The sequence below is a fragment of the Sarcophilus harrisii genome, chromosome 2, assembly GCF_902635505.1.
Source record: "Sarcophilus harrisii chromosome 2, mSarHar1.11, whole genome shotgun sequence".
Lineage (NCBI taxonomy): Eukaryota > Metazoa > Chordata > Mammalia > Dasyuromorphia > Dasyuridae > Sarcophilus > Sarcophilus harrisii.
This window is the reverse complement of record NC_045427.1, coordinates 45,100,935-45,117,226: the sequence shown is the minus strand read 5'-3', so window position 1 is coordinate 45,117,226 and position 16,292 is coordinate 45,100,935. Positions and strand designations below refer to the sequence as shown.

The 16,292-nt window shown below is 40.1% G+C and overlaps 1 protein-coding gene across 2 annotated transcripts in view; it reads left to right on the top strand.

Moving 5' to 3' along the window:
- Nucleotides 1-11,220, top strand: part of SPIRE2 (spire type actin nucleation factor 2) — a 59,185-nt gene extending 47,965 nt beyond the window's left edge. Inside the window, exons 9-16 of one of the 2 annotated variants that reach the window (XR_004231619.1) lie at nucleotides 1,269-1,485; nucleotides 2,385-2,512; nucleotides 4,759-4,893; nucleotides 5,005-5,072; nucleotides 6,108-6,135; nucleotides 8,003-8,118; nucleotides 8,688-9,063; nucleotides 10,244-11,220. Coding sequence is in view for 1 of the 2 variants with exons in the window: in XM_003758523.4 (XP_003758571.2) it covers nucleotides 1,269-1,485; nucleotides 2,385-2,512; nucleotides 4,759-4,893; nucleotides 5,005-5,072; nucleotides 6,108-6,135; nucleotides 8,003-8,118; nucleotides 8,688-8,910 (915 nt within the window). In the remaining variant the exon portion in view is untranslated. Of the gene's footprint in view, nucleotides 1-1,268; nucleotides 1,486-2,384; nucleotides 2,513-4,758; nucleotides 4,894-5,004; nucleotides 5,073-6,107; nucleotides 6,136-8,002; nucleotides 8,119-8,687 lie in introns of both variants that reach the window. The other variant, XM_003758523.4, reaches the window with a different exon arrangement.
- Nucleotides 11,221-16,292: the final 5,072 nt, after the last annotated feature.

The window sequence follows — 16,292 nt, the reverse complement described above, 5'->3', positions numbered from 1 at the left end:
TCTGCCTTCAGTTTCCTCATCTGTACAATGGAGCTAATAACAGCACCTACCTCCTACAGTACTTAATGTGCTACATAAATGCATTTGTATCACCTTTGTCTTTGGTCAAAGATTGAGTGTGATATAAAGGAGAAAGAGAATTGAATATGGAGGCAGAACCATGAATCCTAGTTCTGGTTATAGGTTATGTGATCTAGTCCCTAGTCTATGGAGGTGAATTATATAATATATATATAATTAATATAATTATATAATAATCTCTATTCCCTCCTAACTCTCTTCCTCCTGTAAGCCTAAAACATCCCTCTTACCTACCCCTGTGCCTGTAGAGAAAGTGAAAAGGCAGGGACCCTATGGAGGATACCCTTCAGCATCTTGAGGGTCCCCCTATTAAGGGGGAATGGATCTCTTCCTGTTCTGTTTTTGGTCTTTTAACTTGATAAAAATCCCTTAGTTTGTGGTCAAAAGACCAAAATTATAATTATGCTTCTGGTACTTATTGGCATTGTGATTTTAGGCAAGTCATTCGACTTCCCTAAACCTTGGTTTCCTCATCTGTAATATGGGTAGTACTGATTCTGACTACTTTTACAGGGTGAGTATGTTTATAAGTAGTTAGGTGGCACAATAATGTAGCACTGAACTTGGAATTGGGTATAAGAGCACCTAACTCCCAGAGTTTTTATCAGAAGCAATGAGATAATATTTAAAAATGCTTAGCACAGGATCTGGTACATACCAGATGCTTAGTTAATGCTAGCTATTATCATTATTAATTACAACTGATTGTTTACTGTAGGACTCTTTAATTCAATTAAAAAAAAAAAATTACTCACCTGCTGTGTACAAGGCCCTGTGCTCAGCAGGCCAGAGATATAAATGGAAAAAGTACTTACTGAGCCCTTACTCTGAATGCACTTAAAATCTAATAGCTAATTCTGACTCAGTTTCCCTCAAGGAGCAAGGAAGGTCTGTTTGCTAAGCAAGGCTTTTGTCCTTTTGAAGTTTTAAGCTCAGCCCTTGCAGTGATATGGCCCCAAGCCTTAGGCTGCCATATGTTTTCAAGGCTCAAGCCTACAATGAGACCAGCCAGCCAATATAGGTTTTGATATCTACTCTTGATTTAATAAATCTTAAACTGTTGTCCAGAGAAGTCCCACATTACTAAGCAAGCTGGACGGTGTTGTCTGCCCAAGCAATTCCTTGTAAAACTAGAGGGGCAGCTAGCCTGTCTGTGCAGTGGTCAGTAAATCCCGGTGTCCTCCCAGGAGGAAGAGTCTCCAAGCGGAGAGATGGGGAGAACGAGCAGCTCCCTGCTGCCCCTGAAGCGGGACCGATCCTTCTCGGAACATGACTTGGCCCAGCTCCAGAGTGAGATGGCCATGGGCCTCCAGCCGGACACTGGCCCCTTGGGAGGGAAGGAGCTGGAATCCCGGCCCCGCTCGGGCAGCATGCATACATGGCGGACTGACAGCACAGACCACGGTGAGCACTCCCTCTCCTCCCATTCTCACCTGTGTCATCCAGCTCTTCACCCCCCAGAACCCTGGAAGGGTCCCTGCCCAGGCTTCCTTGAACCTTGGTCAGAGACGGCAAGTCACAGTGAAAAGAAGCCGGGGTTTGGCCCCTGAGAGAATGGGTTTGAATCCCAATCTGAGTGGCCAGGAGCAAATTAGTTCACATCTGTGACCTCAGTTTTCTCATCTGTTAGAGGGGAATAGCAATACTACTACCAACCTCATAAGGCTATGGTAAGGAAGTCATTTTATAAACCTTCAGAAACTAGAGAAATATGAATTATTTCCTTTCCTTTAGAGCAAGGTTCATGAGCAGATTTCAGGGGAATCTGTGAATATGGAGAGAGTGGGGGATGTTTTTCACTAAACTGAAATGTAGCCTCTCCTTCAGTTATGAATATTGGTAACAACAACTATATTCCATCGAGGGGCTCCTAGGTTTCACAGAGGCAAAGGTTAAGAACCTCATCTAAAGTAAGAGCTCGGAATCCTGTCAAGATGTATCCCTTGTTATTAATTTATTCTCAAAGCCCCATGGGTCTTACTCCACAACCAGGATCTGACACCTGGTACAAAGCAGCACAAAAAGCACGTTAAAAATCAACTACAGAGAGAAATTCAGTTGAGGTGGGAGTTGAGGAAGGGCTTAAGAAAGAGATCTCATGACACTGATATCCCCAGAGCTTTGCACAGTGTCTGACACGTAGAAGGTCTTTAATATTGATGAATTTGATTGATTGGGAGAGTCCTATCCTAGCTTGAGGTAGGACGGGTTCTGACCTGTTAATCATTTGAGACTAGACAAGAAATGGGGATGATCATTCATTCCTTTTTGTGCTGACTATCAACTCTCTTCCTTTCTTCTAGGCTCATTTCCCCTAAAGTACCCGGCCCTTGTGGAATCCAGTTCCCCTGCCCACAGCTCCCTTGGCTCTGTAGATGAAAGATCAGAAGGCAGTTCAGCTTTGGACAGTCATTCTAAACACCTGTGGCTGGTGAGTAATGGGCTGCCTTCTGATGGCCCAGTGGCCCTTACAGGACTGAAGGCAAAAGTCTTTATTTGTTACTTGAAGACGGCTAAGTAACTCAAAATTCTGGATTTCTGACCATTTAACCTCTCTGCCTCAAGTTTTCTTCATCTATAAAATAGAGGTAATAATAGCACCTATCTCCCAAAGTTACAAAGATACAAAGAGATCATCTTTGTAAAGTACTTTACCCATATATTTTACTAGGCCATATACTATAAATAATTATTTTTATTGATTATTGTAGTTGATAATAATATAATTACCATCTAAGTTCTTTGCTTTTATTTCTGAGTATAATCCACCAGTGAGATCTTCAAATATGTCAGTAGTGGAGGTACTACTGGGGTAAATGTACATCTCATAGTTCCTGCAGTATAAATGTCCAGGAAAGCATACAACACAGAAGGTTTTCCTCATCCTGCACTTGGCTCACAGGCCACCTTACCCTACAGCTAGGCCCTTTGCTGTCACCTTCTGGGAAGATTTGGTATTACTATTAAACCTGTTAAACCAGAATAGAGCTGGTGAAATCAGGTTATGGCATATTAATGCTTAGCTAGGATGGGTTGTTTTATGGTACTTGAATTTTGTTCAAAATCACGCTCTTCCTATTCACTTTCCCATGGGTCTTATATCTGGGCGGAAGCTTATTTATCAAATACGTGACTAGCCATAAACTAATCTGTAGTGGGGAGAACCAACGAGCCTTAAAAGGCCCAAGTCCTACCTCCAGCCCCTGCGTCATTGGTAACTGATTAACTAAGTGGAATGAGGAAGAAAGGCCCTGGAGGCAATGATCCCCAGATCCTGCTCCTGGGTGACTGAATTGATTGTAATGCCCTGGACAGAAATAAGGAGATTTGAAAGAGGAGCGAGTTTGGGGGGAACCTCGTGAATTCAGTTTGGGCTATATTGAGTTTGGGATGCCTGCATTCTGGGTATCCGGATCAAAGGGATTTGTCCCTCAGCTGGGTTTATGGCATGGAAATGACAATTAAATCCATGGGAAGTAAGATACATAGTAGATAGTAAATTTTCATTAATAATAATGGAAGCTGGGGCAGCTAGGTGGTGCAGTGGTTAGAGCACTAGCCCTGAAGTCAAGAGGACCTGAGTTCAAATCTGGCCTCAGACATTTAACACTTCCTGGCTGTGTGACCCTGGGCAAGTCACTTAACCCCAATTGCCCCAGCAAAAAATTAATAATAATAATGGAAGCCTGTCAATTGGTGTAGCTGGTATTATTAAAGGAGGCTTCATGAAGCACTTAGGACCTGAGATGGAAACAGGATGGGCAGTAAGAACAATGAGAAGATGAACTTGGCTGGAATAAAGTGTACGCATGAGAGTGTGGTAGTAAATAAGAACAGGTACCTCAGAGAGCTTTGACTATTGAAGTTTTGGGACATGACTCTACATATCAAGGATCAATAAATCCCGAGTGCCTGATCACTGTGGGATCTACTATTTTGGGTGAAATCTTACTCCCACACTTTTATTTTGCTATGTACTACACTCAGTGGTGGGGCAGAATCCCACAGCCACAGACCTTGCCTCTTGGTGGATATAGCATTAGGCTCCTGCCTCAGTTTCCTCAGGCTTCTTAGTCCACTTTGAGAATGTTCCTGGGATTTCTGAGAACGAGCTTCTTCACTTTATTCTCCTGAAACAAGCAAATGAAGAGAAGAAAGGCAAGAATGAGGTGGCAAGATAGATGGATGGCTATCGAGGATTCTATGTATCTGTATATTCCTCTGGAACTTCTAAAGCCAACTATGCTCACTTCCCTCCTCCACAGCTGAGCCTTTTCAGAACTTTCTTCATCTTCTCTGAGCCTAATTAAGTCCCATCCTGGATTCTTCATCCTCCACCACCACACACACTCCCCTTCTTTCTTTCTTTCTTTTTTTTTTTTTTTTTTAACAACTGTGACAAATTCATTTGATTCCCAGATATTTGGGCTGGCTCCTCGATCAAAAGCTGGAAAATAAACAAATAAAAGCTTAAGTTCTCTAATAATAGGGAGCCATTTTAAGTTCTTAGCAGAATGACATATTAAACTGGTATTTGGAAAGAAATCTAGCATCACTGTCCAAAATAGATCCATCAGAGAAGAGATCTGGTTTAGCCCTCCTGGAAAGATGGAAAACTTGTACTTTCATGCCAAAGGTACTGAGCTATTTAAGCCACCTTTTCCTTCCCTTCCGTAGGAATTCAGCCACCCAGTGGAGAGCCTGGCTTTGACAGTGGAGGAAGTGATCAATGTGCGCCAGGTGCTGGTAAAGGCTGAGATGGAGAAGTTCTTGCAAAATAAAGAGCTTTATAACAGCCTGAAGAAAGGGAAGGTAAGATGTGGTCCCGACGCTCAAAGCTTCCATGTCCCTGATACTGCTGAGCCGACTTCAAAGCACAGGCTGGAGTTCAGGCTGAATCCTTTGCTTTCTTTTTGTTTGCAGATCTGTTGCTGCTGTAGAACCAAGTTCCCTCTATTCTCCTGGCCAGCTACCTGTCTCTTTTGTAAAAGGTAAGCAGGAAAGGTTTTGTGTGAGGGAATGATACAAGACCATAGATTTAGAGTCAGAAATGGACCAGAGACCATTTCCCTGCTTCACAATGCAGCCTTGTGGTGATGCAAGCCTTTACATGGTATATAAATATTGTAACCAGCATTGTCATCTGTTCCAGCTTCTAAATTTTATACATGAAAAGATTGGAAGCCCAGAGGGCTGAATGATTTGACCAGTGGTCATAAGGATAATAAATTGGATTTCAAATGAGGTTTGCTGATTTCAGACTGAATAATCATTCCACCATCTCCAAGACCTGGTTCTGGAAAGGACTACCCTTGTTTGGGGATATGAAATCCCTGCTTCATTAATATCATGGGAAAGTCACTTAATTTTCTTATCTGAAGAGAGAAATAGAAGAGACATAATGACAGAGAGCAGCCAAATGTGGTAGAAAAAGTTCCGTATTTGGAGTTAGCAGTCCTGGCTTCAAGTCTCAGTTCTGCTCTTTACTACCCTGAAAATCATTGGCAAAAGGATTTTTTCTTCCCAGAATCTTGAATTGCCTTTTCTGTGAAATGAGGGGCGTGGAATTAATGACACCTGGGGTCCCTTTCAGCATAAAATTCATGCTCAGACTCTGACTTCTGACAGGCTTGGACTTTACATCCTGCTGAATCCGGGTTCTTACCATCTAGGAAATTATCTCTAGCTGAGCTAAGAGCTTAAGACTTGGATTTCTTCCAGACCAAGAAGCATTAGCAATTAGGGGAAGGTACAAAGGTTAAAGGGAAAGCATCAGAGAAAGTAGAATAAGGTTATAACAACGAGGACTAAAGGGTATCTGGAGTGAAAACAAGTAGGAGAGCAGAACCCTGTAGAAAGCATAGTGAAAATAAGAGTAGTAACAATAAAGACTAGGCTAAAAACAGGTGGGTAGCTTATGAAAGGTGATGAAATGATGCAAGAGAATTGGGAAGAAGGGGCTTTTTTTAACTTCTTTGTGTGGTACTGTATTTCTTAAAACTATCCTTCCCTTCTTTCTGTTTCAGAGCTGTCTGCACCTCCTGTAGCATAAAGGTGAGAGTGGCGTACTTGAAAGCTGAGCAGAGCTCCCAGATGTCTGGGGCATTTCCTGTTTGTAATGGGCACAGTCAGTCCACCTGATCTGAGGGGTTAAATATTGGGGCAGTGGGGGCAGATTGCCTTCATTTGGATGGTTCTGCCCTCCAGAGAAGGCTTAGAATCTGAAAGCTGAAAGGGACATTGAAGTCACCTTATCTCTGAAAGTGCTTTGAAGCAAAACAAAGCCTAAGTAATCAAAGGAAGAGATATCAAATTTTTAAAAAGCACTGTTGGTCATCAGTGCCAAGAAAATCTTTTGAGAGTCTGAAATGCTGGTGGGGAAGACAAAGCAATGTGCTATGGTCTGTCTTACTAAAGTATCTTCAATGGGGCATTTTGCAGTAGAATATACCATGTGTGGGTTGGTGGTGGGGATGTCAAACTCCACATTGCCGTATAAGTTTCTTTGGCAGTTAGATGTCATATACATAGACAAGTAGGAATAAGATATAAAAAATGTATTGCAATAATTTTTAATAAGTAATATTATATTCAGATAGGTATGCTTGACTAGATTATAAAACTATTTGTGATCATTTTAGAAATGGAAATTAGAGTCCAGTAGAAAAAGGATTTATTTTTATTTTTTATCACAGGACAAAGGTTTACCATTTATTACATGAAATCACTTATAGGCTCAACAAAATATTACCAAGCAAGGCTGGATTTTTTTCCTAGTAAATTTATTTATTTTTAACACATATTACTTTATAAATCATATTGAGAAAGAAAAATCAAACCAAAGGGAAAAACTATGAGAGAGATTTTTTAAAAAGGCATAAAAAAGAGGTGAATATTGATATACTTTCAGTCTCCTTAATTGATTTTCTAGATGCAGATGGCATTTTCTGTCCAAGAACCAAGCCTTTCATAGTTGATCATTACATTTTCTTGCTGTTTTTGTATATGATGTATTCCTGGTTCTACTTGTTTTACTCAGCATCAGTTGATGTAAATCTTTCCAGGCCTTTCTAAATCAATTTGTTCATTTTTTATAGAATAGTAATATTTTATTATCTTTCATATACCATGACTAGTTCAGCCATTCCCCAACTGATGGGGCATCTACTTATTTTCCAATTCTTTGCCACCACAAAAAGAACTGCTACAAACCTTTTTGCACATGTGGGTCCTTTCCTCTCGTTTAATATTTCCTTGGGATACAGACCCAGTAGTGTCTCTGCTGGGTCAAAGAGTATTCACAGTTTTATAGCCTTTTGGGCATAGTTCCAAATTGTTCTCCAGAATGGCTGGATTACTTTACAATTCCACCAACAATGCATTAGTGTCCCAGTTTCCTCTCCAATATTTATTATTGTCTTTTCCTGTCATCCTAGCCAATTGGAGAAATATGAGGTGATGCCTCAAGAGTTGTTTTAATTTGCATTTCTCTAATTCAAAATAGTGGTTTAGAGCATTTTTTTCATGTAACTATAGATGGCTTTAATTACTTCATAAGTCTATATTTTAGAAATGAGACTTTTATCAGAAACAAAATTTTTTCCCCAGCTTTGTAACTTCTCTTTTAATGTTGATTTTGTTGGTTTTGTTTGTGCAAAACCCTTTTAATTTAATGTAATCACAGTTGTCCATTTTGCCTTTCATAATGTTCTCTATTCTTCTTTGGTCATAAATTCCTCTCTTGGAAAAGGAATTTAAATGCCAAATTGAAGAGTTTTTATTTTAGCCTCGAGATACTGGGGAGCCTGAGCCACTGAAGAGTCTTGAGAAGAATGCTATGGCAGCCTGTCTTCATGTCATTGATTTTGCTCAAGATCTAGAAATGCCCCCAACCTTACTCTCACTTTTATTTGTGTTGCAGATAAAGATGCCTTCTAAGAAGTTTGCACACATTCCCGTTTACACTTTGGGCTTTGAGAGCCCTCAAAAGGCTGTGACTGCCAAAGCCATGCTGTCTAGGAGAAGAGATGTCTTCCAGTGAGTTCTCTTTTGATTCCCTTGTCATAGAGATCTAGGAATTATCCTCGGGGAGGGAAAACGAAATTTTGATTGATCTCTGTTACATTGGAACTAGAGAAAACTTCAAAGATTTTAAATTTCAAAATTTTTTCCCTTTCTTTCCCTTATCCAAAAAAAGCAAGCAATCTGAAAAAGGTTATACAAGTGCTATCGTTTTTAATATTTCCATGTGAGTCATGTTGGGAAAGGAAAATAAAAACAGAAGGGGAAAACCACAAGAAAGAAAAAACGAAAGAAGAGAAAAAAGGTGAAAATTGTGTGCTTTGATCCACCTTCAATCTCCATAGTTCTCTTTCCGGATGTGGATAACATTTGCTGTCTTGTTTTATTGGAACTGTCTTAAATCACAGTATTGCTGAGAAGAGCTAAGTCTATCATGGTTGATGGATCACACAAAGCAGAAATCTCTCTTGTTCCAGATTGTTCTAACTCTCCTAAGCTGATTCCCTCCCCCCTTCAAAAAAAACCCCTCAAATCTTCCTGACTTTTACTCTTTGACTCTCTAATTTTTTTCTTTTACTCCACAGGTCCCTGCAGGGGACGAAATGGCGGAGTGTGGAAGAAGAATTCCCTCACATCTATGCTCACAGCTGCATCCTGAAGGATGTCTGTAGTGACTGTACCAGCTTTGTGATGGATGTGGTCAGCTCTAGCCGGAAGAGTGTGGACGTCCTTAATACGACCCCCCGGAGGGGCCGCCAGACTCAGTCCCTCTACATCCCCAACACCAAGACTGCCTGGGACAAGTGATGGACCTTACCCGAGCTAGAGCCTACCTTACTCAGGCTCTCCATCCCGGGGACTAACAGACTTGAGCAGCTCAAGCACTTCCCTGAGCTGGGTGATGATGATGATGAGAGACAGACCTCTCGAGCCCTGCTACAGTCATCCGAGCTTTCTGTGGTACTTTCTAGAGCTCAAGTCCATCTCTTGGGTCAAACTGAAATGGAGTCCAGTCACAAGAAATCCTGCCCAAAGCCTTTCCCCTCAGCACAACTCCCCACTTAGCACCACCTCTTGGGCGAAAGAATCGCCCTCTGAGTTGTGCATGTACATATATACATATATAGATACATTTATATAATATATTCACAGTCTATATATTTATATACATTGTTTCCTGGAACCCTAAGAGTGCTTTGGGGGTCAGAGCTCACCCAGAAGCACTTGGGGTTCCCAGGCATTTACATGGTAGAGGCTGGCTTCTGGAACTCTTCTGGGAAAAAAAAAATAGAGCTTTATTTATCACAACTCTAATTTTGCTTCCCTTCCATTCAGAGGAACTCAAGGTCCACGAGAGGACGTGGTCCTCTGCAGTGAGTAGGAAATCTGCAGAGATTAATTGGAGGATAGAGGAAGAAATTGAATCCAAAATTAGGAGGAGAGGATAAGTCAGGGATAAGAGCAAAAAAAAATCGGAGCTACAATTTCTGGTTACTCCATAACGAAGCTAGCAGTTAACTGGGTGGCTCTTGGCAAAGATTTGAGCCTTTGCTATTTTTTCAGTTTCCTTATTCTCACACCAAGTAGGAGGACAGGGAGGGAAGGAAATGTTCTGTTCCCTAGATGAAAGTCCAGGGCTGTGAAACTTTCTTTCCTTCTGTCCTGGAGCAGATTAAGCCTGTCAACTTCTGTTTATTTTGGCTTAGACCCTGGGTCTAAGAGGTCCTTCCCTGGTCCCAGGAGTCTAGCAGGTCTTGACTTTTTCAGGGCTATTTTTTGGGGGTATTACCTTGAGATGTTTGAAGGATTTTGGGTAGAGGGAAGAGTGTTCATGATTGGTCCTAACCCACCCTTTCTGGGCTTTCTCTTTCATAAACCCCTCTCCTGCTTGGGAGGCTTCCAGAACTTTAAGAAGGCTCTCTCCCTGACCAATTTCCCGTTGCCTGTTCTGCCTCTAGTAGGGAAGGATGGCCAGGCAGCAAAATGAGAAGATCATGGGAAGCTGGGACATCCAATCATCCACAGTGTTAAAATTAGAATAGTTGCTTTGTCTCCCACATATCTACATATTTGTGGCTCAAAAAAAAAAAAAATAGAGCCTTATTTATCACAACTCTAATTTTGCTTCCCTTCCATTCAGGCTCTTGAGATGTCTCTCACCTTCCTCCCATCCGTCTGTCCCTTATTGCCACCCAAATCCAACCTCCCTATCCCCTCGCCCTTACTCTTCAGTGCCATATAGCAGGAGGAATGCATTGATTCCATCTGAGTCACTGGGGCCGCACACGTGCAGCAGAGGCAGCAGGATCAGCTAGCTACTTCTACAGCGATGGAGGACAAGTCCTGTGAGCAGCAGCAACTACAGTGGGAAAGAATGGATGGCCAGGGAAGCACCTGCTGGAGAAGGGATGGGATGGGTGAATCTCTTGGCTGTGGCCGCCGTACCTCTTGACCTCTTCCCTTTCAATCTGGCGACCTAGTTATCCAGAAGAGCTGCAGTGTGCTCTAAGGTCATGCTGTCTTCCGGACATCTGGTGCCTCTATCTTTTTGACAAAGAAATGGGTATCCCTCCCTCAATCCAACTTATGGCTTCTGTTAGTTTCCTGCCAAGAATGCAGTTTGATCAGGGTACCCCAGAAGATTTAGTCAGATGCTTATCTCTGCATATTTAGCCCTGTATAGTTCAGCCCTAATATGAAGGGAATTCTTAAAGAGTTTCCCAAGGAAACATTTCTAGAGACAATCCCAGACTTTGGGATTTATCAAGAGAAGCTGAACTGAGATACCAGTTTCTATTGTCTACCTGAAGAGTCTACATTTTAAATTAAGGGGTGCTTCCATCTCTCCTTCCTTGGGCCATCACCTGCCTGTCTATCCGAAATATCCCTCCTGCCTCCTCTCCCTCTGCCCCCTGGGCCTCCAGCACATAAACAGTCACATATGAACATCAAGATCTATGCAGTGCCCAGAGTGGGGAGGGTGCCAGGCCCCCAGAAGGATCCTCAAACCACAGGGCAGTGCAAAAGGAATGTACTGTAAAGACTGATCCGTTGGTGGTTTCCCCTCTGTATATACAATTGTTCTGTGTAATAAAGTTTTATTTGACTTAAGCCACACCAACTGCTTCATGAGGATTCCTATTCCTGGGCCGTGGATTCTGGGATTATTGGAAAAACCACACAGCTTCCCTTTGTTTCAGGACGTAGTCCAAATAGTGAATTGGGCATTTGTGCTGCTGCATGTCTCCTCCAATAAACTTTGCCTAGGATTTTATCGGCTGGGTTCAATACCTGTGACTTGAGTCAGGAAGAGCTGAATTCTAGTCATACCAACACCACGTGCTTTGTGATCTTGGGCAAGTCACTTAACCTCTAAACAGTTTTCTTAAAGATAGTTTCAGAAAGGTACCAATTTGCACTAGTAGATTTTTTACTTGAAAAATCCCTGCCCCAATACTTGTGATACTACCCATGATCACATTTTTTTACTTGAAAGATCCCTGACCCATTACTTATGACATTATCCATAATCACTCTCACATGAAGACAAAATGCATAGATTGCTAGGTTGAAGTTGGGAAGATCCAAATTCAAATTTGATTTAGCTTAATCTCTAGTCCTCAGTTCCCTCAATTGTCAAAAAATAGTGTCATAATAGTAGCTACCTCTTAAGGTCAGAGTTGTGAAAATAAAATAGGATATTTGCAAAATGCTTAGCACATTACCTGGCACATATTAAGAACTTAATGCTTCTTTGCTTTCCCCTCTGCTCTCTACAAAGTTTAAATTTAACACTGAATTTGCAGTTTCTAAAACGATATTCCATCTATAGACATATTTCTGCACGCCCCCATACTTAGAATGTTCTGCCTCTTCATCTCAGTTTCTCAGCTTCCTTCAACACCAATTCAAATCTTACTTTAATTTTTACAAGGTTTTCCACATTGCCTTCAGATTCTAGTGTTTCTCTTCCTCTCAGATTACCTTGAGGTTACTCAATATTTATCTTTTTACATATTGTGTTTCTTCTTGTAGCACAGTATGTTGAGGGTAGGAACTGTGTTTTTTTGTTTTTGTTTTTTGGTATCCTTTTTGTCTTTTTGTATCCTTGGGTGCTCAGCACAAAACCTGGCATATAATAAGCATTTAATAAATACTGACAGATTGTCCATTAGTCATACTCTGGCCTTCCAAAAATTATCCATGACGTCAAAATTAAGCAGAATGTTGGATTAAGAATTGGATTAAATATGATTGTTATGGAAATTTTTTACATAATTTCACATGTTTCTTGAGGGGGCAGAGGGAGGGAGAGAATCTGGAACTCAAGTTTTAAAAACATGTAAAAAATGTATATATAACTGGAAAAAATAAAAAATACACATAAACAAAAATTTAAAAAAATAATTGGGTTAAGGAAAAACCAAAATTAAAAAAAAAAAGATCATATGTATGCCAGCACCTTGGAGGAAAAAAAATTTAATGATATAGTAATGGAGGAATACAATTTTATTTTTTCAATAAAACTTTTTATAAATCTTTTTATTTTCAAAACTTATACATTGATAGTTTTCAACATTCACTCTTGCCTTATCTTAGGTTCCAAATTTTTTTCTCCCTTCCCCCATATCTTCCCCTAGATGACAAATAATCCAATATTTGTTAAACATGTGCAATTCTTCTATACACATTTTCACAATGATTCTGCATAAGAAATATCAGATCAAAAAGGAAAAAAATGAGAAAAAAATAAAATGCAAACAGCAAAAAGTGTGAAAATATTATGTCATTATCCATACTCAATCCCACAGTCCTCTCTCTCTGGGGAACACTAGAATTTTATTTTATTAAAGCTTTTTATTTTCAAAATATATGCATAGATAATTTTCAACATTGATCCTTGCAAAACCTTGTGTTGCAAATTTTTTTCTCTCCTCTCCATCCCTTCCCCTAAATGGCAAGTAATCCAATATAAGTTAAGCATGTGCAATTCTTCTATACATATTTCCACAATTATGCTGCATAAGAAATATCAGATCATAAAGGAAAAAAATTAGAAAAATAAAATGCAAGCAAACAACAAAAAGAGGGAAAATGCTATGTTATGATCCACACACACTTAGTCCCCACAGTCCTCTCTTTCTGGGTGCAGATGGCTCTCTCCATCACAAGACCATTGGAACTGCCCTGAATTATCTCATTGTTGGAAAGAGCCATGCCCATCAAAGGCGATCATTACATTATCTTGTTGCTGTGTGTAATGATCTAATGATCTCTTGGTTCTACTCACTTCACTCAGCATCAATTCATGTAATTGTTTCCAAACCTCTCTGAAATCATCCAAGCCCTAACATTTTAGAGATGGAAGACCTTGCTACTGATTTCCAAAACTTAGGTATTTCTCTGGCAATTGGTCTGCCAAGGAGAGAGGAGAAATACCTAACCCATTTAGGGCTTAAATAAACATTGTTCTAGCTTCTAGTCTGGCATGTGGAAAGCTAGAGGTTTAATGTTTTTTAAAAATGCTCCCTCTAACAGTCTTCTGATCTTTGCAGCCTACAGAGCTTGGGAGGCAGCTGAGCCTCCCCTGATGCATGGCACAAAGTGCAAGATATTTTAGGTAAGAGCTGCAAAGTCATCTCACTTGGGAATGCTGAATGTTACTGGCAAAGCCTCCCTACCCCCATCCCTCCCTCCGCCTTCTCTATTTTAGAATGCTACTGAGAGGAAGATAGGGATGATCTCACTTTGCTTCGGAATGTTTAGAATAGCAAGATCATTGCTTCAGATGGAGATTTGAGGTGCACAAGAAACTTAGGGTCAGGATGGGATTCTATACAGCACCACTGCCTGGCAAGAAGCAGGGTTTTTGTAGCCTATTCTTTCAAATCAGCTCAGAGAAGGGGAAGCTGGAGGAAAACTGGTGCAGATTAAACTGTTTTATCTACCACTTTCTGTGCCACTCACACCATTGATCTTTGGAATCATTAAAAAAAATTTTTTTCTGAGGTTAACAAAGGTTCCAATGTGGTATAGCCCTGAGTACTGGAATAAGAGTCAGGAGATGAATAGTTAAGAATCAGTTCTGCTCCAAACTATCTGGGCACAACATGACTGTTCTGGATTTCAGCCTCTTCATCTGTTAAATAAAGGAGGTGGATTATATGATCTCTCAAATCCTGTCCAGATCTTATAATCTCGGGATTTATCAAACTCTCAAGGTTAAAAGTACACCACATAGTGAACCCCAACATAGTATTTCCAATCCCTCTGTTTTTGTCTGACTGCATTTTTGATTTTCTTCTCAGGTTAATTTTACCTTATTTCTAAACCCAATTTTTCTTGTGCAGCAAAACAACTGTATGGTTATGTATACATATATTGTATTTAACATATACTTTAATATATTTAACATGTATGGGGGTCTACTTGCCATCTAAGGGAGGGGGTGGGAGGAAGGAGGGGAAAAGCTGGAACAGAAGGTTTTGCAAGGGTCAATGCTGAAAAATTACCCATGTATATATCTTGTAAATAAAAATATTTTTATTATATATATATATATATATGCATATATATATGTATGTATGTATGTATGTATAGTACACCACATAGCAAAGAACTGGAAAAGGAGTGGATGTCCATTGATTGGGGAATTGTTGAACAAGTTGGACATGAAGGTAATGGAATCTTATTGTTCTATAAAAAAATGATGAACAAGCTGTTTTAGAAAGTCCTGGAAAGCTTTTCATGAACTGATGCTGAGTGAAACAAGCAGAACCAGGAATACATTGTACACAACAGCAAGAATGTGCAATGATCAACTATGAGACTTGGCTCTTCTCAGTGGTTCAATGATCCAAAGCAATCCCAATAAACTTTGGATAGAAAATGCCATCTGCATCCAGAAAAGAACTAAGGAGAATGAATGTAAATCAACACATGCTATGTTCTCTTCTTTTTTCTGTTTTTTTTTTGTTTGTTTGTTTTTTTAATCTCTCCCATGGTTTTCCCCCTTTGCTCTGATTTTGCTCTCCCAACATAATTCATAAAACAAAGTGCATTAAAAAAATAAATAAAATAAAAAAGTACACCACAAAGCACAAAGTTTAGGGTGTTCTTTGTGGGTTTTTTTTTTTTTCATGTGTCACCTGGATGTCAGATTCTAGGCTCTGCCAATCAGATTGGACTACTGTCATGGAGATTCTCAATACTTGATACTCTCTTGGGTTTGCTTTGTCCCCATCCTCCATTTAAAAAAGAAAACAAAAATTTTGAGAAGCTTCTCTAGTTAGCTGTTTCCAATGTTTTCGACTGATTTATTTCCCCTCTTGAAGATGCAAAGAACTTCTCTTAAAGCCTCCATTTAAAGAGAATTCCTAGGACAATCATGCTTTCTTTTCCCACTGGGCTGAGCTTCTTTGGACTTTGCCCATCACCCCCTTTCCAAACTCCTTTTATTTATTATTTTCTGCCATTTGATTGTAAGCTCCTTGAGGGCAAGGGCTGTCTTTGTTTTGTATTCCAATGCTTAGTACAGCATCTGGCACATAATAGGCACTAACATAGCAGGACTGATAACCAAACCAAGGTTCCCAATGACAGTGAAACAAACCAACAAAAAAAAATTATTCATAAATGGAACATAAAGCAATAAAAGTAATTGTTTCCAGTTCAATCCAATCTCATTCCCCTTCCTTCCAGTATAGTTCACATCTGTCACTTAATCCCAATTTGCCTCAGTTTCTCATCTGTAAAATGGGGACTGGAGAAGAAAATGGCAGACGACTACTGTATATTTGCTAAGAAAACCCAATGGACAAATTCATGGGATCACAGAGAGTTAGACGGGACTGAATGACTCAACAACAACAACAAAAACATTAGAAATTAACATTTGGCTCTCCTAGTTGATTTGAGCCGGCTCTAGCATATTCCAGGCTATAGGAAAAGAGGAGGTAGGGATGGTGAGAAGCACAGAGCTAGTGACAGTAGTGGGCCTGATGAAATCCTACAATCTGGAAGTCTAGCTACTCCCTGAGACAAGCAAGGAGAAGCACTGATAGGATTATAAATCCACTCTTCGATTTTGATTAGGCCTCTTGTCCAAGTGGGTTTTTATTAAAGCCAAGTGGAAGTCTCTTGTAGAATTCTTAGCTGAATTCTTTGCATTGACAAAATATCCTAACTCC